We start from the raw sequence: 22,812 nt of genomic DNA on the forward strand, positions 1-22,812 counted from the left end.
GTTAGTTAATTCGACGATGCCAATAACCGAACGATCGAATTGAATTAACGAATTAATTATCCACATGCAATAATCTGATATTTTAGTCCATTCGATAATAACACCATTATTGAATTTCAAGATGATAATAAAAAAAAATTGAAAGAATGTTCAGCAATAGAATCATCAATCAAAATTTTGCCACAATAGAAAAAATAAGAATAATAAACCTGGAAGTATCAGGACATTCATCTGTGTTGGGTTCGGCCATTTACAAGAGTATAATTATTATCGATAGAAAGGAGTATTACAGAAGCAAATGGTCAAGATAAAATGGAAAAAGGCCTTGAAAAGAAATAGCTCGAGCGCCAATTTGTTCACCTATTAAACAATGTTCGAATTTTTTTTTGTAAGGAAAAAAAAATTCCAATTCCCACATATTTATAGATAATAACAAATTTTTCTATATGAAATAAACTGCCAAAAATCAAGCTAATTATTCCAGATAGACTTTCCTTTGATCACAAGGAGAAAATGTGTATTTGAGTGAGCCTCAATAAAAAAATTCTCGCCTAGAGCTGATGATAATTGAATTAATGATTTGGCGCCAATTTACCCACAACACGAAAATCATCAAATCGATTCATTCAATTAAAACACAGACAACTGTGACAACACAATCATCATAAAATTCCTTAGGAATTTCTGCAAAAAATCATTATATACGGCGAATCAATCGAGCGCAACGTTCAGTAAATTTGAGACTTTTTAAAATGAAGAATTTTCACAACAAAAAAGTCATTTGAATAGTAAAGAAGAAAAGATGGCTTACTTCAAATTGATCATCATCAAAATGTACGAGTGGATCGTCTTGATGATGATTGCAGGTATTTTTTCATTCATTCATTCGCCCATGGTGGTCGATGTTTTTCTACTTTCGATATATGTCCATAACCAACAATCATCAGATTTGTCCGCCTGACCAAACTGAAGAATGAATTAAAGAACGAATGAAATGTGATCACACACGAAGATGAAGCAGAGAACAAGAGAATAAAAAGAAAAAAAATGTATTCAATGATCATTTAGACATCGATGATTATTGTCGAATAATATAGAGACACGCCACAAACACCGAGTCATATACAATATGCTTTTTAACTTTTAAACTTGTTTGTCAAATATAGGTGAGTCTGAGGAAGTGAATTGGCAATCATTCATCTTCTTATGAACAACAATACTTTGAGTTTTTAAAGATTATGACCGGATGATTGCTGATGGAAAGGTAATTCGATTTTGTTACACTTTCCATGAATCACAGAAAAACACGCACAAATCAAGTGTTACGAATTCAAACAAACGATAGCTAAGATCAAAAATGATCGACCACCAAGCTCGATGATGGTTATTGTTTGAATGAGAGTATGGCAAACTACTCTCTCTTAGATGTCCAACGCGATCATCTCATGATGAGCGCGCGTGAATGAGAATAAGAGCATAATGTCTTGTCCGTATGTAGTGTTTTTGGTCGTGGTTTCATCTTCAAATGAAGATCAAAAAAATGATTGCTGCTATTGTATGTGTTTGACAAACGATGCCATGGTTGAGACGAAAATCCATCAATACAATTTTTTCGAAATGAGAGAAGCAAAGATAATTATATACCAAACAAGGAATATCGAAATCGAGTGATGGGCAATTCTAAAATATCCATACTTGGTTGTAGCCGATTCACATCAGAAAAATATTTATAATCAATTATACAGACATTTTTGATTGAATAGAATTTTATTCAGATTAAAACCGCGGTGATAAATAATGAAGGAATGTCTGTGAACAACGTATGAAACATAAATTCGAAATATACTGGCAATGTATAAACCAATACTAAATAGTATCACATGTCGATTCGCAGGTGAGCAAGTTTATTGTTTTCCAAAATCTGTTCCTAAATGCAAAATGTCTACACATACATTATATCGACGATATTTAGAGATCATTCAACATTGGCCATTGGATCCAAATAAGTTATCTCGTGATCTTGGTGTTCATATTCGTGCTCGAATCGGTAAACATTTTCCTAAAGGTGAACTTAGTCCGATTGATTCAACATCGATTCCAACGTTACGTGATGAACTTAATGCATTGGAACGTTTGACGAAAAATGTTAACCGTGATTCACATCGATATAAAGAATGCTCAACAGTTTCTGGCATGACAGCCGAACAATTAGCTCGTGTAACATCTACTGAAACAATCCAATCTATGAATGAATTCTATGATTCTGGAATAGTTAATACATTGAAATATCGATTCTTTTCCATGTTCAAGAAATAAATGTGCAGATTAATATCCTTATTATTTTAGCTTATTACATTAGTTTAATAATAGAATCTAGTTTATTTTTGTTTCATCATGTTTGAATTGTTAAAAGAAGGTCCATACGTTTGTATCCATTGTGGCTATCCGGACAACAAAGATGTCTATAAAGTTTATGGCGATCAAGTCAAATATCATAGCCGATCGCCATCATCAGCATTATGGCTGGCTACAACATCATCAACAACTTCAGCCATTATCAATGATAATAATGATGTTCATAATCATAAAAAGCAAAGTAAATTAACACCACGATTGACCAAATGTCAACGTTGTCAAAAATTGGTGGATGAATATGTTCAATTGGATTATAACATTCTATGTTTGGATGCCATCCTACAGAAGATTACATTCTATCGTCATATCCTACATAATTGCCGAATGGCAGGCAATAAAAGTTCATTGAAAATGGCGTTAATTTTCTACTTTTGTGAAGCATTTCAACGTTGGTCTACATCAAACGGTGTCACATTCACATCGGAAAAGAAAACCACAGTATCGCCATCATTGTCAGATTCATCATCATCACATTTATCATCATATTTTCAGTTCGAAGTGAGCTTCTATTATAATTTCTTATGCGTCATTCTCGAATCTTCATTGTTCAATCTATTATTCTATTGTTTCTTCAAAATAGCCCTTACCTTTTTCATGAACAAAAAGAACAGTTCTCATTATCCAATCAACAAGAACTGGATATCATCATTCAAAGAAATGTTTATGTCGTTGATCATTTGTTCATATGGAAAATTATTTTTTATACCATGCACACTATATGGCGGAGATTTAAAACCGATTCTCGAATTATTCATCAAAATTTTTTATTCATGTTCTTTGGTTCAATGTTCAAATGTTAAATCACATTCGATGTTGAATCGATTCTATTCATTATTATTAGTACTGTTTACCCATCTGATTCACATGTTTCTAGTTGCCAATCTACACGGGCTATTGCCATCAAATTTTATTAATAAATTACAAAATTTTCTCGTTTAAAAATAAAAAAAAATTATATATTTCATCTACTAGTTAGATTTAATGTTTATTTTCATCATTATTGTGATCATCGTTGGTCTTTTTTTTCTCGACCAATACGAATCCTTCCAAATGGCTACTTAATGGTCTAAATAAATCAGTTGCAAGCTCTGCCCTCTCGTTTCGATTCAGCAAAACAGGCGTTGTAAATGTTCCGAATGCGGTTATAGCGCGTGGTTTCCATCCGGCTACACCAATGGTATCCATTGATTGGCCAACACGAACCGGTATAGCAATCGAATTCATTTTTGTGTCTAGTGTGACGAGAAATTTTGGACGAATAGAACCGGCTATGAATAGAAGATAGTAATGATGTCGTTGGATCAGATCGTTAACAGGATCGACAAACAATCGAAACATAAACGACATAATGGATGCCAATGAACTTTGTCGTAATAATTGTGGTGTTTCCATTTGTGGTGATAAAGTGAGAACTCCTTTGCCCATATAGAGCAAACCTTGGGCCACTTTTATGGCGAATAAACGATTTACTTTGTCACGATTGAACGCATCAAGTTCGGTTAACATTCGAGACACTCGCGAATGATTAGTTCCAGCACATACAAATCCCAATGCTAAGATAGCGTTGATAGCAACATTTTCATCGGTGAAATGACAATACTTATGAAGTAGTTCGATAACATTCATCTTCGGATCGGATAGATTTGTTAATGCAATGGCTATGAGGACTGATGATTTGATACGAACACTTCCAAGTTTCAGAAATCGTATAAACGTTTGAAAGACCATTTCCGAATTCAACTGATCGCTAATGGAAACTAGGCCAATACCGATGATGGATAACATTTGAATTAGTTCATTGTCGGTAATAGTGGCTGCATCATTTTTTCGGTTATTGTCATTTTTTTCATTTTCTTTTTTACATTTTTCATCATTTGATTCGTCCTTTTTTTTCGTCAATTCATCAGTTATAATAGGACTACAATTACGAAGTAAATGTTGAATTTTTAAAATATTTGAAGAGCCAATGTAGGCACAAATCTGAACACAAAGTGATAAATATTTTCCCAGGCTTGATCTTGTCGATGTTGTTGTTGATATCGATGTTGTCGACGCTTCTCTTTGTGGTGTATTAAATCGTTGGTTAATTAAATCAATTAACGTGGGCAGATCCTTTCGACGGAACATGGCCACCAGGCCAATCGCGTGAATTAAATCGCGTGTACTCGAATCGGCGAGTTTCATTTTGTCGATATTTTTATCCATTATTTCGATCAAACGATTAATAATCAACATATTACCAGTGGAATGTGCAATTAGGCCACAAGCTATTGCATTCAATTCCAAAGGATGTTGCCATTGTTGATTACGGTCAGATGATGAGTTGTTGGCCATCATTGGATCTAAAATTGATTTGATCACTTCACCATGATTAGTACCTAAATATGCCATAGCCAATCCTGCAATCGAACCGATACGAATCGATTGTGAACGATTCATTATATAATTCTTAAGCAATAGATATGCTGGTTCGTAGTCCGATTTGATTGTTGTATTGATCAAACCGAATGCCATCAATGCACCCGCTTTAATATTTTCATCTCTGAATCGTAAAAATCGATCAATTTTTAATAGGCCATTTTGCATATCCCATAGGCATAAAAGACCCATCGTAGCTGTTGCTGTCATTCTACACAAATCTTTATGGCGACCAATCCAATCAGTTCCAGTTAAAACTAACTTATCAGTACCAAATGCAGCATTAATAAAACAATTCATGAATGAAGTTCCAAGAACTGATTGTTGGTTATATGTGGGAAGCATTGGTTGTTTTTTCCGATTTCGCCTGTTCAAATCCTTGTGGACAATATCATGAGGAGCTTTCGGTTGTAGTAGGTCCAATTGCTTTGCAACAAGCAAAAACTCTTGACTTAATCGATGATTGGACAATGCATCCAACAACGGTTGATCGTCATCAGCGATTGAGTTTCGCAATCGACTAGAAAATTCATCATCGTCGATGAATGAAATATTATGCCTCGCCAAAATCAAAGCCATTTGTCGACGTATAAGTAAATCTGGACATAATAGAAAAATCCTTACAATAATCTCTTTGCTCTGCATCTGTATGGCGACAAACAAAGCTTCTGTGTATAATTTATGATCCAAATACAGCGATAATGATGTATACAGAATGTTTTGACTCTCGGTTTCATCAACGTATAAACTACTAACTATAAGATATTGACAAACTTTTTCACATAGATCTTCGTCATGAATAATTGTTTCCAACATTGGTAACTGTTCGACTTCTATCAATAGATCACAGGCTTCAATTTCGGAATTTTGCCTTATGAAATAGATGGAACACTCGTGTATCAATTTCAATAATGTTTGTTTATTATCTTTGGGTGAATTTTTCCATATTTCAACCACATCTTTGACTAGATTTCGTACGTATGACATTCCATATTGAGAAATCAAATTTTTCGAGCCAAGCATATAGTATTTAACAATTTGACCTTTGATTTCGCTAGAATGTCCCGAACATGTATACGATATAATATCGGCCAAAATCTTCTTTACACAATCATTGCGTTTATTTTCATAGATTCGTTTTAATTCATTTTCGAATAACATCAATACTTTTAATATGTCCGGAATGCTGGCAAATCCTGTGGCCGTATCGATATGTCGGCTAATTTTGGCCAGTGTTTCCAAATCATCATTTTCATTATCATCATTACCACTTGCTGACAATAATTTAATCAATACAGTTATTTCTAATTTTAAATCCTGAAATGATGATTCATTGGGTTTTTTGCCAACCATAAAATTTGTCGTATTTTTGTTGTCATTATTGTTGGTTGTGACTGTACTCATTATTAATTAATTCGTAGATATTAAAAAAAACGTTGAAACTTATGCATTACAGCGAACATTTTATATACGATTTAATTTTTTATGCCAATTAATTTTTTAATAAATTGATTAAATGAAATTTATGTTTGGTAAAAATCATTCACATATTCAATTCACAATCAAGAAACTTTTTTTTTGTTGCATTCCAAAATTTGATTAAAATTTGCCTGAATAATAATACTTGTTTGTTGTTTTAATGGTAAAGACAAATAATTTTTGTGGAATTTGGAAAAAAAAATATTGTGCCTTATAATAAACAATGGATTGGGACACAAAAACCATTTTGGACGCAACCTACGTATAATATGTACAACACAACAAAAAAAAAACTGAAAAAAATTAAATTTTACAAAATTGAAAAAATTACAATTAAAAAAAACCTAATCAGAATGACAAATCAAAAAAAAATTTGCTTGTCCATTTTATCTTCTGTTTGTTTGTATTATCGAGAATCGGTCGACATCATTATGATTTGTTTGCAATCATCAATCATGAGCGAATATCACGAATAAAAATAAAAATATGAGATGAACAAAGGAAAAAATTAAATATTACAAAATGTAGAAAAAACGAAATGATTGAAAATAATAAATAACAGAGAAAAAAAAATTAATGTATGGTCGGCGATTCATATGGTCATTTTAGTGCCATTTTTTTTGTTTTTGAATCTATTGTAGCATTGTTACATTATTTGTAGTGACGCATGTACATATTATTATTATTTCAGAGATGAGATGAAAAATAATGACTGAAAAATATTCGGAATTTTTGATAGTAAATGGGTGGTGGTGATGTGGTAGTTTTTTTTATCGAATAATTAATTAGTGTGTGTGTTTGTGTGTTGATGTATATGGTGGCACTTGACATTTTGTCCTTTTTATTTGTATAAGATTTTCAGTTCTTTATCGATTATTGAAATTCATCTTCATTTTAAATAAATAAATTGGCCAGATGAGGAATGAAAAAAAATTCAATGAATCAAGAAGAATGTGACTGTGTATGCAAATCGAATAAGTTTTGACATTTATGAAATTATTCAAAGAAACTTTCATTATAAAAAATCATCGCCGGTTGAGCTCAATTTTCAATGCTAATTGCGAAAAATAAAAAAAAATTAAAAAATTAAATGACAAAAACAACATCACACACACCATCAATAATGTCCAATTTAATCTTTTGCAATTCTTTACGTATATCATTCATAATTTCCATGCGTAAACGATCCATATCGTTATCACTGATGCCATTAATTTTTGTTTGATCATCATTGTTGGATATGCCGGTTCGTCTATAAGAAAAATTACATAATCAAAAATAATGGATAATCTAACATGGTTATTGATGTCATCATCATACCTATTGTGATAATCTTTTGAATCATCTTTCGATGGACTGCAACCATTGACCATGGATGTTTTATTTCCATCTTTGTTATTGAAACGATCATTGTTGCTGCCATCCTGAGGATTCTGTGGTTGGCTATTACTTTCAGCTTGAGCTCTCCTCCTAGCTAATGTTTTGGCCATTTCATCCATTAAATTACCAGGTGCAGCATTACGAGCGGCTACAACACTCGATGATGATGATGACGAAGTAGATGAATTGTCACCACCGCTACTGCTACCGTCTTCTTTAATAGATGTTGTTCGTTTTAATTTAGCATTGGCGATGGCTGCCGCAAGATTCATTGAACCGGTGGCAATCGAATTCATCACTTGAGTTCCAGCAGCGTTTGTTGGTGGTAATCGAGATCCATTGGTGTTTGAAACACTGCCCCCGCCCATAGAAGGTGGAGGAGGTGGTGGTGGTGGCGGTGGTGGTGCCACAACCGTTGTTGTTCCATTTTGGCCATTGATAATGTTGCCACCATTCATTACTATAACATTATTAGCGGCAGGTTGTAAATTTGATGACGATGTCATAGTGGATGATGGTGGAGGAGGTGGTGGTGGTGGTATCGATTGTGGGGGCATTTGAGACATCGATTGATGTTGTTGCTGGACTACTTGAGCAATTGTTCCCGTGGTAGGAATTGAATTTCGATGAATCAGATGACCACTGCTCATATAGGTGGGCTGCGGTGGTTGTTGCGAGATATTAGTCATCGATTGATGTTGTGTCATGATTGGTGCAGCATGATGATTATGAGCATCAACACCACTGACCGTCATTATAGGATGTTGAGAATGAATCATAGTCTGATGATGTATGGTAGTAGCTGCAACTACATGATGATCCAATGTTTGGTTATTACTATTGTTGTTGTTGATATGATTTGAATGCCAACCGTTTTGTTGTTGCGGTTGTGTGATTGGTGGTTGTTGTTGCGGCGGTGGTTGCTGCTGTGGTCGTAATTCACCATATTCTTCGGGTGGACCAATATGACCATACAAGGGTTGTTGTGATTTGGTCGTACCATAGGTATTTTGATTCAATAGATCAATCACTTTCATCATCGTATGAGCAAATGCATCGGCCTCATCTTTACTGCTGAAATTTAGGCCATAAACCTGACGATTTTCACGCCATTGATGAAATATGGGAGTTGCTTGATTATATTTTAAATTTTTCAATATAGCACAATTGATGACAACCTGATTGTTGATCAAAGTAGAAAAAAAAATTATTTTTTTTTATAAAAAAAACACCAATACATGTATGAAATATGGAAACATACCTCGTGATCTTGAATTTTTCTTCCTACGACTCTGAACGAATTATTCTGTATATTATGATAAATATGAACGCGAGAAAGGCCACTGGATGTGCCACTTGGTAACCATTTTTTATTTGTATCATCATAAATCATAACCGAAGCACGAGCTGAAGTAATCGATGTTTCCGTATTGCTGATTAAAATAAACACAAATCAAATTGAGATTATATAATCACTTCAATCAATATAAACCTCTCACTGACCTCATTTTCGGTTGAAATTTTTTCCGCTCATTGACAATTTAACAATTTATAAATTGTGGGTAATTATGGTTTGATGTTGTTTTGTTGTAAATAAATCTGGAATTTAACTAAAAAATTCTAATTCCTAAATTATCGCAAAGAATTTCTTTTTTATTGATGATTATTAAACCTATGTGTCAACCTGTTAGGTTTTATTTCTACATTGATTGGCAATCATTATTTTTGCTGGTTGTTGCTGTTGATGACGATGTATATATATTGATGATGACTTGCAGAGATCAGAAACGCCACACACGATTCGTTTGTGAGTATATATGAGGCATGAAAGGATTTTTTTTTTGAAGCTTGTGAATACTCTTTCCTTTCTCTTTCTCACTCGAAAATTAAAATCTTTTTTGACTGATAATCGAGTGGTTGTGGATTTTATTTCGATTATAAAAAGTTCAATTTAAAGTTTATATAGACGCTATGTGTGTGTGTATATAACAGGACGAGTAAGCATGAGAATCAGAGGAAAATACTGTCAAAGAACTATTTAAGAAAAAAATGTTACATAGACATTATCATCTTTTCATCTTTCTATAGAGATAAGGATGAAACAAATAAGAATTTTAATGTCACACATACCTCTTTTTTTGCTAGTGAAAAATGAACAAAACAATGAATGAATGTCAACATAAAGATCTAGAATTTCTTCGAAAAGTGTAAAAAAAAATTGGAACAAGAATTGTCATTTGAGTATGAATGTTTACCAATGCACATATAATTTTTTGATGGCACTTCTACTTTTTTTCAATATAAAAACAATTCTTCCTGAATCTTTAAGTATTGAGTGAAGAAGCAGAATTTTCACGAAAAAAAACAGAGGACTTAAAAGAGCACAAGTTGATAGCAGTTGAGAATTTCATTCAATTTTTATTCCAAACCACAAATTATTGTAGAAGTAGGCAGAATAATGAAAAGTTCATAGTGGTAGTGGTGGCAAAGGCGACGACAATGAATGATGAATTCGTTGAATATCTGGCGCGCGCGTTGGGCGCTGTCCCCGATGTATAATACATTTTACCCAAATATATACCAGCCAAATGATGTCAAATACTGAGTGAATGACGGACAAAATGGTAATAGCAGATCACAAACACAAAAAGCACTCGGTATAGGCAAAACTTCAATTGGCCAAATAAATATAATGAAATCGAGGTGGTGGCGGTCACGAAATCGATTCGAAAAGAATCTAAACAATCGATCCTATCACTAGCACACACACACAGTGTTGAGAGGGATCAAAGTTAGATGGTTCCGGAATTCCAGTTTCATTATTCTGCATATAACGCGGAATGGATCTATTATACACACACACAAAGACATATTAATTCTGATTGTTTGAACTGTACAACACCAACATACACAAACAAAGCGCGATGAGGTCAAGTCAACTTAGCTGGTTGGATAGTCGGTACAACAACAAAGTTAAACCATGAACCAATGGACCATTTCTTATTTTTCATTCAGTAAAGCGAGCCATTAGAAATCATATTGCCCAAATCCCATTCTATTATTAAAATTCATTTGATTCTATATGCTACTACCACAAAGGTTCGAGCAGGTAATAGCAGTATAGAGTGATATTTGTGTTTGGGTTGGTGATTGTGGTACCATAAATAGAGCACGTGACACCATTATATTCAATTGTTATTTTTTGATTTGTTGAATCGGATTGATTAAATTAGATTTGATTCGAATTTATTTCATTTTTTTAAAAATCATAAATTAATAATTAATCAGTAGCAGAAGAATTATTGACAGTATCCAATTGAATAACACGTAATTTTTGTGTATCAGTCAATATACAGGCACAATCATTATCATTACCACAATAATGAGAACAGGAAAATATGGTGGCACATTTATTACCAAAATGAAATGTATATCCATTAGGTGGAACTTCATGAGCACGTATTATATATGTGAGACCGTTTTTCCGTAAGAAATTTAATGCACCAGTTTCGTTAAACAGAAATGCTGTACCTCTTTTAGTGTTTTTGATGAAACCATTTAAATTATCCGGATTAAGATTGAGAAGGTCAGCAATCTCAAGAAATTGTTGCATATGACATGGATCAGACCATAGAATTTCCCAAGCGGCTCGTGATTCACGTTCCGGATCTTTTAATTCCTGTTTGATTTTGACCAATTGTTCCACTTCCGATAAGCTTCGTGGTAAACCTCCGTGTGCACAAAAAATACAATCATCAACCAATGCACAAACTGGGAATTTATCAAATATTCGATTGGTTAGTTCCCAGATTTTCAATCCATAAAAATCGCCATATTTATGAAGGCATTCACGTTTGTATGTATAATTCGTCTGAATAAGTCGAACTTCATGATTGCCACGCAACAATGTCACTTTATTGGGGCATAGAATTTTGAATGCAAACAAATACATAGCACATTCGAAACCCCATTGACCACGATCAACATAATCACCAAGAAAAAGATAATTAGCTCCAATGCACGGTATCTGTTTCCATAGGGCCTTTTCCAAAGAAAATAAATCTTCCAGATTGCCATGTATGTCACCCATGATGAAACAAGGTGAATAGATTTTATGACATTTTTGTTCATTCTTTAGCAACAGTTCAATTTCATTATTAATTGACAATAGCAATTTCCATAGGTCTTCTTTTCGATCTTGCATCAGGCCATTTGGATTTCGAACCGTACCTTTATTGTTGCTAAAATCTCGTACCAAATTTATAATAATGTTAGCGGCTGAATTTCGATTGAATACCGTTTCGATCGAATATTGTTGAGCTGTTAAACATTCTTTACGATGTATGTTGGGATTGATTGCTGAATCTTCTTGATATTTGTTAATGATGCGTTTTATTTTCAGATTTCCATGTACATCAAATTTTACAGAATGAGTGGCCAGATCGTATCGTTTTTCTTTACACGTTTTACACGTCCCTTGGTATCGACGTTTGATTAATACGTTGCTCAATGCCTTCTCTGCACGACGTAGACCTTTGGCCACCAATGCTCTTGATATTCGACTGAAAATACCTTTTTGATAACGACATAATACCGATGTACCACGGAATCGAAGATTACCGATAGCTGAGACAAAATCTCTTTCCGAAATGATCAATTCAGCGCTATTTATTTCTTTGGTATTCAAACTATTCAATGCATTTTTCAACCGTGAATCGATTGAATTTTGATCCGGATTAATTTCGAGCAAGAGTTTTCGTAAACATTCCTTGGTCATATGTCCGGATTCATCACTGAAAAAACGATAAATGAATTTAACACGAAATTTTCCATGTTGTATGGTTGGTTCCATACAAGCGAGACCAAGAAGTAATTCATGGAATGATAAAAAATTAGTTTTCGTATAGTTGAATCCACGAAAAAATCGAACCAAACGTGCATCATCCTTTTCAAATTCATGTTTTTTCATATAACATTTGAATGATTCAATCGACATTGAGAAACTTGGATAGCAGTGTACAAGAAAATCTTCATACAAACGTTCTACATCTTTTTCCGTTATATGAATCGGCTTAAGCATCTCTTCTTCAAGATTACGTGGAGGATCGCGTGGAACATAGAGCAATACCTCTTCTAGACTATATTCAGATATTTTTGTTTCTTTCATTGTATTTAGATTGTTTCCGAATTCCAACAATTCTGGACCCCAAAGATTGTTGTATTTTGTGATTTCATGAAGCGATATCCATTCCAGATTATCGGTATTCTGGCCACATTGAAAATGAAAATGTCCCTGGCCCTCATTATTATTGCATTTAATTCTAAAATGATAAATTAACCGAGTAATGAATCGCATCGTTCGCGGTAACTGCAATCGTAACACTTGCATACACATGAAATTTTCATATGGTGGATTTTCTTTGAATGCATTCACACGGTCCGGATCACCACCGGAAACAATGATAATAAAGCCAAGAATAGCATTGTCTTCCCAACCTAGATTATGAAGCAACGATGTGAATGGCATCCATACTACATGATCTTGATGATTGATTAAAATTCGATTGTGCACCGGGCAATGTATGATATACGCACAACAATCATATTTACCCGATGAACCCATGAGGCCATTTTCAGGTCTTAATTTTGGAAAACGTTGAGGTTCACCGGGTTGTTGATTCTGCTGTTGTTGTTGTTGATCTTTACTGTTTAATTTTCGATTGTTAATAGATACGGATTTGGACATTGATTTTATCGTTTTCGTATTTGATGATGACGAAAAAGATCGTGTCGATTGTAATGAACTCACCAGTTCTTTATTCAAACTAGCACACATAATAAACGACTGAAAACACAACGAATAATTTTCTGAAGAATTTTCAATTAAAATAATCGTTTTATTTATATTGTTGAAATTTAAATTCTAAATAATTCGATTATCAAGCAAACGATGACGCCACCATCTCGAATGATTGAAACTGACGTATCAAATATTTTTTTTTTACATTTAACACTCGTATTTACAATCATATGTTCGGCCACATTTGTTTTGATTGTAATGCAAACCAAAATAACAAATTTTTTGTTTTTTACTTATAAAATTCGATAAAATTCTTCGTTTTTAACGTTAAAACATGATCGAGCACCTAAATGCTCGACGAATGGTTGCCGTGATTATCGTCCTAATCCTTCTATGTATTATTATTGTGATACTCGAGGAAACAATCACCGATAATGTTGATCGTCCAACTCCTTATTTTAACCAACAACATCATCAGCAGCATTCAAAATATAATGATTCGAATATAAATTTTATTGGACATCATCATTACCAAAATGAATCTAGAAAGCAGATAAAATCTCCAGCAAAAGATTTCAGTCATCCATCATTAAATGTCCACACAATATCGTGTTTGAGTGATGAACCATTTGTGGTTGAAACACGATGTACCCTTTGTTCTTGGTCTGAACGTACAAACCGTTTGCCTTATTGCATAGCAACCGGTTATAAAGAACAAATCTATTGTCAAAAATCGGGTCAAAAAATATGGCGAACCTGTGATACAATAATTTCAATGTTCTATATGTTCGAATTATTCATGTTACTCATGAGCATTGTGTTTACATTTTATATCCGAAAACGTCAAAGCATGATGAATCGAGCCATATTGAGCCGTATCGAAAAACAAATCTCATCCGGTGTTTAAAATAAATGTGTGTATTAATATTAAATTTTCAATATAATATATATAAAAGATAATAAAAATGACTTGAAAATTTTCAACCAAAAAAAAATCTGTTATCATGTTTAAGCTATCATAAGATCTAGCGGTCAGCAGAAAGGAGAAAAATCAACTTCATACAGGACTGGTTTCTATGTGCATCAAAATTACATACGTGTGTTGGCCATTTTTTTTTTTGAGAACATAAACAAATGAATGAATGAAGACAAAGAACGAGTCCATCGGCAAACCTTGAATGAATGGAGTGGCCAAGATTGAAATTATGGCTAGTTCATATCTATGTAATATGTTAAGAAGATCATTGATTTAACAAAATTTTGTTGTGGTAATTTGTTTTCTGGAATAATCATCAAACATGTATCTAATTCGATTCCTATTGAAATTATTTACCATCATCATCATGATACAGCTATTTGTTGTGGTCAATCAAGTGGATTCAGCATTCGAATTGGCATGTATGGATAAATGTATGAAAACACGACGATGTAAAAAATATGGAACACTCACAATCGATTATGATTGTGATAAACAATGTAAAAAGAAATGTTACAAGGTATGAATTTTATTTATTAACTAATTAATAATGTTAATTTTATGGTTTTTTTTACCAAAAATCATAGACAAAAACATAAACAAAAGGAAACCCTGGGATGATTGAACATCTTTGATTTTTTCTTCTTTTTTTATGAATTTGAATTTAAAACAAATGTATTTTGAATAAAACTTGAATTCTAAATTAAAATAATCAATTTAATAAAGTCATAAAAATCATACATTTGTAATCAATTTCCAAATGACCGGCTGTATTAGAGTCATTTGTTCTCATCGATATTCGATTCTTGATTTTCGATATCTGATTTTTGCTGTTATAATTTCTCTCTTTAGAGCCACTAGAAAATGAATTGATTGTCAAGAGGCAGAGGAGGGCAACCCTATATAAAATGGTGATATTGAATAAATGATAGATTCCTTTAGGAATTGGCATTTCATTTTTATCAATGGAGAAAAAAAAATTTGATGACTTCATTATACCAAAAAGAAAAAAAAGGCTGGTGTTTGTGTGCAATCATTTTGGACCATTGGTGGTTTGTTTTTGTTGAATTCATACATTCGAAACGAATTATAAAAAAAAAACAGTTTGGTTTCCACAAATCGAGATTAATGACATTGATTCTATGTACATCTTCTTCGAAAGAATGGAAGGGCCCATATGGAATGGCATTACACATTGAGATATGGATGCATTGGTAGCATTGTAAACTCACATAGAATTTCAATGGTTTAATGTGTTAGTCATTCCTTTCTATGAAAAAATAATGATGATGATGATGATGATGATGTTCACTCAGGCTTGACGTCATGAGATTTTAGTCGACCGAATAATCATGGATAGAAACCCTGTACAGAATCTTTAATTGACTCTTGCGCTAGCATTCAAATTCATCATGAGAACAATTCGGTGATGGTGTGCCAATCGGTCCATAAATGTTGGCTGAAATGCGATTTTATTTTTTTTTCTATACATCGGAGCATTTTTTGTTTTTATTCCATGAATATAAGAAGTCCACCAAAATCCGTCATTGGAGCATGGAAGAAAATTTCCTAGATCTCTAACCAAAAAGAAAAAAACAAGCAGTCATTGAAATCAACAATTCAACCATAGATGAGAGATGATGATGAAAAAACTCTCAAAAAAAGTTTAAAATGGCCATTCTCATTAACGAAATCATCAGTCAAATTGAAGAATAGAATTGGAATCGGAAATAATAATCGGTTGATGTTCAAATAAACAATCCAACAATTCTGTAATTGAGTTATTAGCCATAGGTAAAACAGTTTTTTTAGCATACAATATACGTTATATAACAAAGCAAATTGCTATAGAATAATAATAACTATTGAAAGACCTGAATAGTGAACAACATTACATATTTAATCGCATACAATAGCTCAGGTCTGATGATGGGCAATTTGTCCATTACTGATCTATGTAGGCTATATGTATGATGGTCCAGATTAATCGATTCACGGCACGAATATCCTGTTGAATCATTAAGGAAACAAGTATCCTGATGGGTAGAGAGAAAAAAATCTATTAATAAACATGTCAAATATATAAATGGGTTTGAATACTATTATTATTGCAATTGTTTGATTGTTGTTCCAAATGGTCGATTCTAACAAAAACCAACCTAATAGCAAAAGTAGCAGCAGCAGAAGCAGCTTCATTGGCGCCTCTAATTCTACAATTGGAATACAAATTAGCTTCAAATACAATAAACTTTGAACGACAAAACAGGCAGACGCGTGCATATCATATATACAACAACTATTGAAAAACTTTTTTTTTAATCACACGCTTCATGAAACACACCAGCTTACATAGATCATTTTTGTTTCATTTTGGATCAAAAGCCAAAATTGTTGCTATTAAAAATTCTTACTGAAAAAAAACCAGAATCATAATCGATCCGATTCACTTTGAATATTTTCTTTTTTTTTTGGTTCATAATCTGTTAAATTAAAAATTAGTCATGGATTTATTGATACACAACTTTCATCCAAAAATGTTTGTCCAAACCATTTGTTTAGTTAAGTATTGAAATTTCATTGAAAAGAATCCACTTTGATTTTTGATCGTTTTCTTATCATCAAACATGCACACACACACACACATAAGAATGAATATATTGAATATCCGAATATTATAGAAAACAATAAAAGATTCAAACAAAGACGACGATGATGATGAAAATAATCTGATTAAAGTAATCAATTATGTCGTCTTAGATTGTACATTTTTAATGTTGTCGATGATGATGATAATGGTTATGGTGACACTTATTGATTATAGAAAACGATCACATATTTAATGATAATGAGCTATAAACAATATGGACTATTATCTAGAATTTACCGACAACGAATATTATGATTGTTTGCCATTATCATCAACATTGGTAGGCATTTATTTAGCCATTAAGATTATCAATTACATGAAATAACACACAGGATGGACTTTTTTTCTGATAGATCTCCCGGTGTGCTCATCATCATCATCATCATCATCATTCATCTCATGAATATCCTGTGTATATCTTTGTGTGTGTTCAAATGTCAAAACATACAAACACACAAATGTAAATATTGAAAAAAAAAATGAATTGAGAATAAGATACTGGAAAAAAAGATTGATCTATGTAGACCTGATGAAATGAATATGATGACCTTGTTGTTTGCGGTTGTATTCATCATCATCAACCTGAAGATTGGTAAAATGATGCATACATAGTAATGATGATTTTTTGTTAGGCTACTGACGATATATTACATTACTAGATATTTTTTCCAGTATATAAATGAAATGAAAATATTTTTGTTAGTTTGGCTCATCTATCATTTCGAAATGTAAATAATTGTCAAACAATTTTTCTATTTTTGGTTATGTATACCTGAATATACTGTTGAAGTATATATTCCATTTCACGCTCATATTGGTGGCCAAATGCATGAGATTATTAATCATTTTGATGATGATGATGATGATGATGGTCATCGTTCGTCTTATGAATGATACCACAACAATATCGATGATGATTATGATGCTGATGATGAGGATGGATTTAATTGTTACGATGAAAAAATTCTAATCATAATCATTTACAACTTTTTTACATTGAAAAAATAGGATGTTCTCATCATACAGATGATTTAACAAACATTTTCACTAGTAAAATTCATTCATTCATCCATTTTTTTTTTATTCAGCCAAAATAACGATTCCTATGCCAATAAATAGGAATTTTATACAATAACAGGAAAAAAAATTTAAACAATAAACATGAGATGAAAATAAAAAAAAAGAAATTCAATTCACAACGTTGGAAGTGAATGTAAGAAGCAAGAACTGATTTTTTTTTCAAAATTAGCAATTTATTATGCAAACAAATACCAATAGCCAGTGCAGAAAAAAAATCATTGAATCAGTGATGAATATGTTGAACGTATCGCGTAAATAAATTCAACACGAAAACAAAAATAAAAATCTTAAGCATGCATGATGCATCATGCATGATCCAATCTATTTCTTATATCGTCATAGCCGTTTTAATTATCCATCAAAATGATTAGAAAAAAAACAAACATGTATGTAGTATAAGTGATGATGCGACTGGATTAGTAAAAAAAACAGCTTAAATTATTATAATTAATAATAAGCAAAAAAAAAGCAACTACACGGAGGTCTTCGTCGCCGTTGTTGTGTGGCCCAGGTTGAAAAATAAAATTGAAACACTAGAACCATGGATAAATGAATGTTAACGATCGGGAATTTATCGTTGATGATCTCACCATTTATCAAACCATTAGAAAAACCTTCATTCATTTGTTTTTTTTTTTTTTTTTTTTTGAAAAAAAATCTCATTCATTGATTAACGATGTGTCGAATAGCAAACGACGACGACGACGATGATTATGAACCACCCAAAAAGTTATATTGAAAAAAAACAAACAAACATTCGATGAATATAAACGTAAAAAAACCTCATTACAAGTCATCACAATTTCTGAAGACGCATCTTTCAGGGCATGCCTTTCATCGTCTTTTGGTGATGATTTTTCATTCATTCATTCATTCAAATCACGATAAAAAATATAAAAAATGGAATCATTTATTCATGTTGAAAAAATAATCATTATCAAAATCGATAATAATTAGAAAAAAAAACTTTTTAAAAAAATGAAATGATTAAATTCAATTTTTTCCACTTTAAAAAAATCAAATTATTGCCCAAATATTCGAATCAAATGTTTTGATTGCCTATTTTCAGGGTATTTTGCCCTTCTTTCCGAAAAGAAAAAATTCATTCGATTCTTAAGTTGTGTTATATTGTGTGTGATCAATGTGTTTAGTGTATTATTTTCATGAATTATATGTATACACGCAAAAACATATAAAAAAAATCTCTAAAGAATAACAATCTAAACGAAATTCTTGTTCATACATACATACATACAGACATACAAAATTTTTTTTTTGGATGAGATAATGGAAATAGAACAGCTGCTCTTCATGATGAGAATAAACTCAATGATGATGGATCATCACGCTGATGAATATTGGGCCAGAATTATCATTATTATCCATAATGATAGAGAAAAGTGATTCATCACTTTTTTATGAGAACAGTTGGTCCCAGCCACCCCCGATCAACAATAATATATATAAAAAAAATTACTACAATTTGTCCAATGATTTTGGATTGGTTAGTAGTTCACGTGTTAAACGCCATGTCATTCTGGCTGCATTTTCTAAAGCGCTAGATTCATAAAAAAAATCAGAATAGAAAGAGAGAAAAGAAAAGATTGATTAATCCAATGATTAGTTTGAAATGATGATGCTATAGTTGATGAGGATGTTTAGGATATATAATAAATCAAAAAAATAATATGCATAAAATTTTACCTGTGTGATTTCCCACGAAACAAATCAAGATTAGGTAGAAAATAATGTGGACAACGACGACATTGTAGACATGAAATTAGTTGCAATAGTATACCATTAATACGATCACCTAGGCAAACTTCTTCCCATTCAATATCTCGTGGATGTTTTTCACATTCATATAGTAATAATGTTTTCATATGATATTCATTGATAGGCGCTCCAGGCAAATCCAAATGACGATCACGTAATGTTTTCAATATTGATAGACATTTCTTACGATAACCATTCTGTATACAAAAAAACAAAAACACTAATCATAAATCAATCCATCTTGTTGAAAAAAACCATTTTACCTGTAGTAATCGATTTTCAGCCTCTAAAAAACTCAACACCCAGGCATCACCTTCCATCGAACTTTGTTTTCCCTGTGTTTGTTTAAATTTTTATGTTTATGTTTATTATTGAATGAGAATGAAAGAATCTCAATGAAAATGATCAACTAACTTGAAGTGAGACACATTCTTTGCTTAGTAAATCGAAACCTTCAGCTTTAACGTCGGCCACCAGATTCGGTGGTGGCCATGATGATGTAGGCACTGGCCAATGTGATGCTGATCGTGGCCATAATCCACTGCAACGAAATGCTAGGGGCAATTTATAAATGAAATTAATTAACCTTATATGTTTTTGATCACACAATCAATGGGTTTGGTCATTACTTATACCTGGCGTAATCTGGACAATATAACGCTCACGTATACGTAGTTTAACTTCGCTTGTATCTGGTATCATTTTTACCATATCACGGTAGGGTATTTTATCACAAGCTTGGGCCACCTGAATTTAACAAGAAAAAAAACAATAAAAACCACAACAACAAAGAATTGATTGAAGAAAACCAGACATGAATACAACAAAACACATACCAGTGTTTGGAAACGAGATCGAATCTTACGGGCACTCAGATAACCACTGGCCGTTATGAATTCGACCCAAAGAGACATGGATCGTTTACGTCCATCTGACAGCTGTAACTCAATTATAAATAGTTAGATAATTAAATATACAATAAAATAAAATAACGGACATTTGATTTATTTTTATTTTCAAATTTAAAATAAACAAAAAATTGATCACCTACTTTGAGAACGGCACATCCTGGAAGAGTGCCATCATCGACGAAATTGAATACACCCATCTGATTCAGATAAAGTACAACTTCAAATTCGTTGGGTGAAATTACTTCTAAACCTATGAAACAATCATATAATAGTATTTCATTTATGAATTCATGGGTCATCATCAATTATTACCTTCATAATGACCATTACATTCATTTAGACTCGATATGAATCGTGGTTCTTGTACTTCCACTTCTTTTAATATATCCTGTACAATTTTTGTTATCTCACGAATAGTTTTTGCTATCTGGTTACGTCTATTATAACAATGGGATAGAGAGAAAGAGAGTGGTAAATATACAATATTGAATACATGAGTTATTTTGATTAGCATATTTTTTTTTACTCCCGCATGAATACGAAAAAAAAATCTTGATAAGTCAACTTTTTAATTGTAACAGCACAATCGTAAATACAATATGGTCATATTGTCATTCATTCATATCATTCATAGTAATGGAATGACCGATGATCAATGATTATCATCGTAATTAGAAGATTAACTATCTATTTCAGCTATATCAGAGACTAACTTCGAAAAAAACAAGACAACAAAAAATAAGTGGTCCTATGTATCGCGAGTTTATGGAGATGATTCAAAAAAAAAACAAAATAAAATTTGTATAACAAATGGAAATGAATGGTTAAATTATTAATAAATTAATTAATTAGCCAAATGATGGAATGAGTGGCTCAAAAATTCACCAACTAACCAGAATGTCAAAACCATCTGAAATGGTTCAATGAAATTTTGAAACAACAAATTAATGTATAAATGTTGTGACAGGAATACATATATGATCACTGTGTGATAGCATTAACTTGAACTGAACAATTGATCATTGTTGGGTCATTTTATTCCTGAATCTGATGATATTAAACAGTTAAAAAACAACAAATAAACTAACCTGTATACGACACGATCATTGCAGAATTTATTGATATGATAAAGTAGCTTGCTGGTGCCAAGCTGAGCGTCGGGTGGAACGAGCATCGTTTTTTTATATTTTGATATAACGGATATTGAATTTCTTCGTTTGTTTTTAATCAAAAAGTGTTAATTTAAAAACATGAACAAATACACACACACACACACACACACACAGGCAAATAGAGTTCAATGAGGATGATGATGATGATGATTATGGTCAAATATAATTTTGCACATAAATAGGACCCTTAAAAACAAAACAAAAAAAAAATTCAATTTTTTTTCATCTGGACGGACAAATTACGGATCAATAAGAAAGGCAATTTACACAAAGAGTGTTAATGTCATGTATTTTAAAGCGTGGATAAAAAAACAACTTTTAACATTCGGATCTAAATTCAACTAATCGGAGAGAGGATTGAATGTTAGGGCCTTCTATCATCAATGAAATTCTATTTGCAGTTTTTAGCATCATTACCAAAGTCAATGGTTGTGAATATACCGGATTGCCATTGCGCATTATTGGTCGGAAAGCTTCACAAATTCAAACGCACACAACAACATACATATACACAATAGCCAATACTTTATGTATATATATGTGTCTGTCATTGGTGAAAAGGCGTGCATACCATAAAAGGCGGCACAAATAGTAAATTACCGCCTATCTACTATTTTCATTTATTGAATCGAATCGTAGTTTTATCTAGTGAATCAAAGAAGCCTAAGAAATCTTGAAGTTTTCTGTTTCTGGTTTTTTTGTTGTTGTTTGGATTGAATTTGACGATGATGTCCATACATAGAATCAAATATAATGAT

The 22,812-nt window shown here is 32.3% G+C and overlaps 6 protein-coding genes and 1 long non-coding RNA gene across 13 annotated transcripts; 4 read left to right on the plus strand and 3 right to left on the minus strand.

The window, feature by feature from the left end:
• The first annotated feature begins 1,900 nt into the window (after positions 1-1,900).
• LOC124499173 (ubiquinol-cytochrome-c reductase complex assembly factor 2) lies at positions 1,901-2,458 on the plus strand. Its single transcript, XM_047063049.2, has 2 exons — positions 1,901-2,318; positions 2,378-2,458. The coding sequence occupies exon 1, from the start codon at positions 1,939-1,941 to the stop codon at positions 2,314-2,316; it is 378 nt and encodes a 125-aa protein (XP_046919005.1). The 5' UTR covers positions 1,901-1,938; the 3' UTR covers positions 2,317-2,318; positions 2,378-2,458.
• Arv1 (ACAT-related protein required for viability 1) lies at positions 2,312-3,377 on the plus strand. The gene has a single exon (XM_075736078.1). The coding sequence runs from the start codon at positions 2,395-2,397 to the stop codon at positions 3,352-3,354; it is 960 nt and encodes a 319-aa protein (XP_075592193.1). The 5' UTR covers positions 2,312-2,394; the 3' UTR covers positions 3,355-3,377.
• A 16-nt stretch (positions 3,378-3,393) lies between these two features.
• LOC124499171 (26S proteasome non-ATPase regulatory subunit 2) lies at positions 3,394-6,313 on the minus strand. The gene has a single exon (XM_047063047.2). The coding sequence runs from the start codon at positions 6,235-6,237 to the stop codon at positions 3,394-3,396; it is 2,844 nt and encodes a 947-aa protein (XP_046919003.2). The 5' UTR covers positions 6,238-6,313.
• Positions 6,314-6,443: 130 nt separating this feature from the next.
• On the minus strand, positions 6,444-13,596 carry LOC124490241 (uncharacterized). 3 transcript variants are annotated; one of them, XM_047052716.2, is made up of 7 exons: positions 10,603-10,714; positions 9,823-10,538; positions 9,196-9,726; positions 8,954-9,125; positions 7,633-8,870; positions 7,428-7,564; positions 6,444-7,366 (listed from the first exon to the last, which is right to left on the minus strand). In XM_047052716.2, exons 3-7 carry the CDS (start codon positions 9,198-9,200, stop codon positions 7,338-7,340), a joined length of 1,581 nt encoding a protein of 526 aa, XP_046908672.2. In that variant the 5' UTR covers positions 9,201-9,726; positions 9,823-10,538; positions 10,603-10,714; the 3' UTR covers positions 6,444-7,337. The 3 variants fall into 3 exon arrangements, with proteins under 3 accessions (XP_046908672.2, XP_046908679.2, XP_075592190.1); XM_047052723.2 differs by having other exon boundaries at positions 9,823-9,888; positions 9,948-10,697; XM_075736075.1 differs by lacking the exons at positions 9,196-9,726; positions 9,823-10,538; positions 10,603-10,714 and adding an exon at positions 12,459-13,596 and having other exon boundaries at positions 8,954-9,113.
• Positions 10,845-13,604, plus strand: LOC142598228 (uncharacterized). Its single transcript, XR_012832534.1, has 3 exons — positions 10,845-11,793; positions 11,876-12,033; positions 12,095-13,604. It is a non-coding gene; the product is annotated as an uncharacterized LOC142598228 (long non-coding RNA).
• A 91-nt stretch (positions 13,605-13,695) lies between these two features.
• On the plus strand, positions 13,696-15,203 carry JTBR (jumping translocation breakpoint protein JTBR). Of its 3 annotated transcripts, none has more exons than XM_075728449.1 (3): positions 13,696-14,406; positions 14,506-14,988; positions 15,056-15,203. In XM_075728449.1, exons 2-3 carry the CDS (start codon positions 14,791-14,793, stop codon positions 15,065-15,067), a joined length of 210 nt encoding a protein of 69 aa, XP_075584564.1. In that variant the 5' UTR covers positions 13,696-14,406; positions 14,506-14,790; the 3' UTR covers positions 15,068-15,203. The 3 variants fall into 3 exon arrangements, with proteins under 3 accessions (XP_075584564.1, XP_046908362.1, XP_046908277.1); XM_047052406.2 differs by lacking the exon at positions 15,056-15,203 and having other exon boundaries at positions 13,719-14,406; positions 14,506-14,760; positions 14,845-14,988; XM_047052321.2 differs by lacking the exon at positions 15,056-15,203 and having other exon boundaries at positions 13,719-14,760; positions 14,845-14,988.
• Positions 15,204-19,096: 3,893 nt separating this feature from the next.
• LOC124499431 (protein mab-21-like 2) lies at positions 19,097-22,397 on the minus strand. 3 transcript variants are annotated; one of them, XM_047063338.2, is made up of 9 exons: positions 21,971-22,397; positions 21,195-21,319; positions 21,023-21,132; positions 20,808-20,909; positions 20,601-20,718; positions 20,386-20,525; positions 20,235-20,306; positions 19,900-20,168; positions 19,097-19,753 (listed from the first exon to the last, which is right to left on the minus strand). In XM_047063338.2, exons 1-9 carry the CDS (start codon positions 22,054-22,056, stop codon positions 19,672-19,674), a joined length of 1,104 nt encoding a protein of 367 aa, XP_046919294.1. In that variant the 5' UTR covers positions 22,057-22,397; the 3' UTR covers positions 19,097-19,671. The 3 variants fall into 3 exon arrangements, with proteins under 3 accessions (XP_046919294.1, XP_075584491.1, XP_046919293.1); XM_075728376.1 differs by having other exon boundaries at positions 20,808-20,902; positions 21,019-21,132; XM_047063337.2 differs by having other exon boundaries at positions 19,296-19,753; positions 20,607-20,718.
• Positions 22,398-22,812: the final 415 nt, after the last annotated feature.

Source organism: Dermatophagoides farinae, chromosome 2 (genome assembly GCF_024713945.1).
Source record: "Dermatophagoides farinae isolate YC_2012a chromosome 2, ASM2471394v1, whole genome shotgun sequence".
NCBI classification, from domain to species: domain Eukaryota; kingdom Metazoa; phylum Arthropoda; class Arachnida; order Sarcoptiformes; family Pyroglyphidae; genus Dermatophagoides; species Dermatophagoides farinae.

Excerpts from the sequence above, each read along its gene's own strand:
- LOC124499173 (XM_047063049.2), top strand. The coding sequence starts at position 1,939 with ATGTCTACACATACATTATATCGACGATATTTAGAGATCATTCAACAT.
- Arv1 (XM_075736078.1), top strand. The coding sequence starts at position 2,395 with ATGTTTGAATTGTTAAAAGAAGGTCCATACGTTTGTATCCATTGTGGC.
- LOC124499171 (XM_047063047.2), bottom strand. The coding sequence starts at position 6,237 with ATGAGTACAGTCACAACCAACAATAATGACAACAAAAATACGACAAAT.
- LOC124490241 (XM_075736075.1), bottom strand. The coding sequence starts at position 13,528 with ATGTGTGCTAGTTTGAATAAAGAACTGGTGAGTTCATTACAATCGACA. Across the intron at positions 9,114-12,458 it reads TCCGGACATATGACCAAGGA|ATCGATTACTTCAGCTCGTG; the intron begins ATGTTTACGAAA and ends CAATACGGAAAC. Across the intron at positions 7,367-7,427 it reads TAAATTGGACATTATTGATG|CATTGAAAATTGAGCTCAAC; the intron begins GTGTGTGTGATG and ends TTTCGCAATTAG.
- JTBR (XM_047052321.2), top strand. The coding sequence starts at position 13,827 with ATGATCGAGCACCTAAATGCTCGACGAATGGTTGCCGTGATTATCGTC.
- LOC124499431 (XM_047063338.2), bottom strand. The coding sequence starts at position 22,056 with ATGCTCGTTCCACCCGACGCTCAGCTTGGCACCAGCAAGCTACTTTAT. Across the intron at positions 20,719-20,807 it reads GATCTCGTTTCCAAACACTG|GTGGCCCAAGCTTGTGATAA; the intron begins GTATGTGTTTTG and ends TGTTAAATTCAG. Across the intron at positions 20,526-20,600 it reads CCAGATTACGCCAGGTATAA|CATTTCGTTGCAGTGGATTA; the intron begins GTAATGACCAAA and ends AATTGCCCCTAG.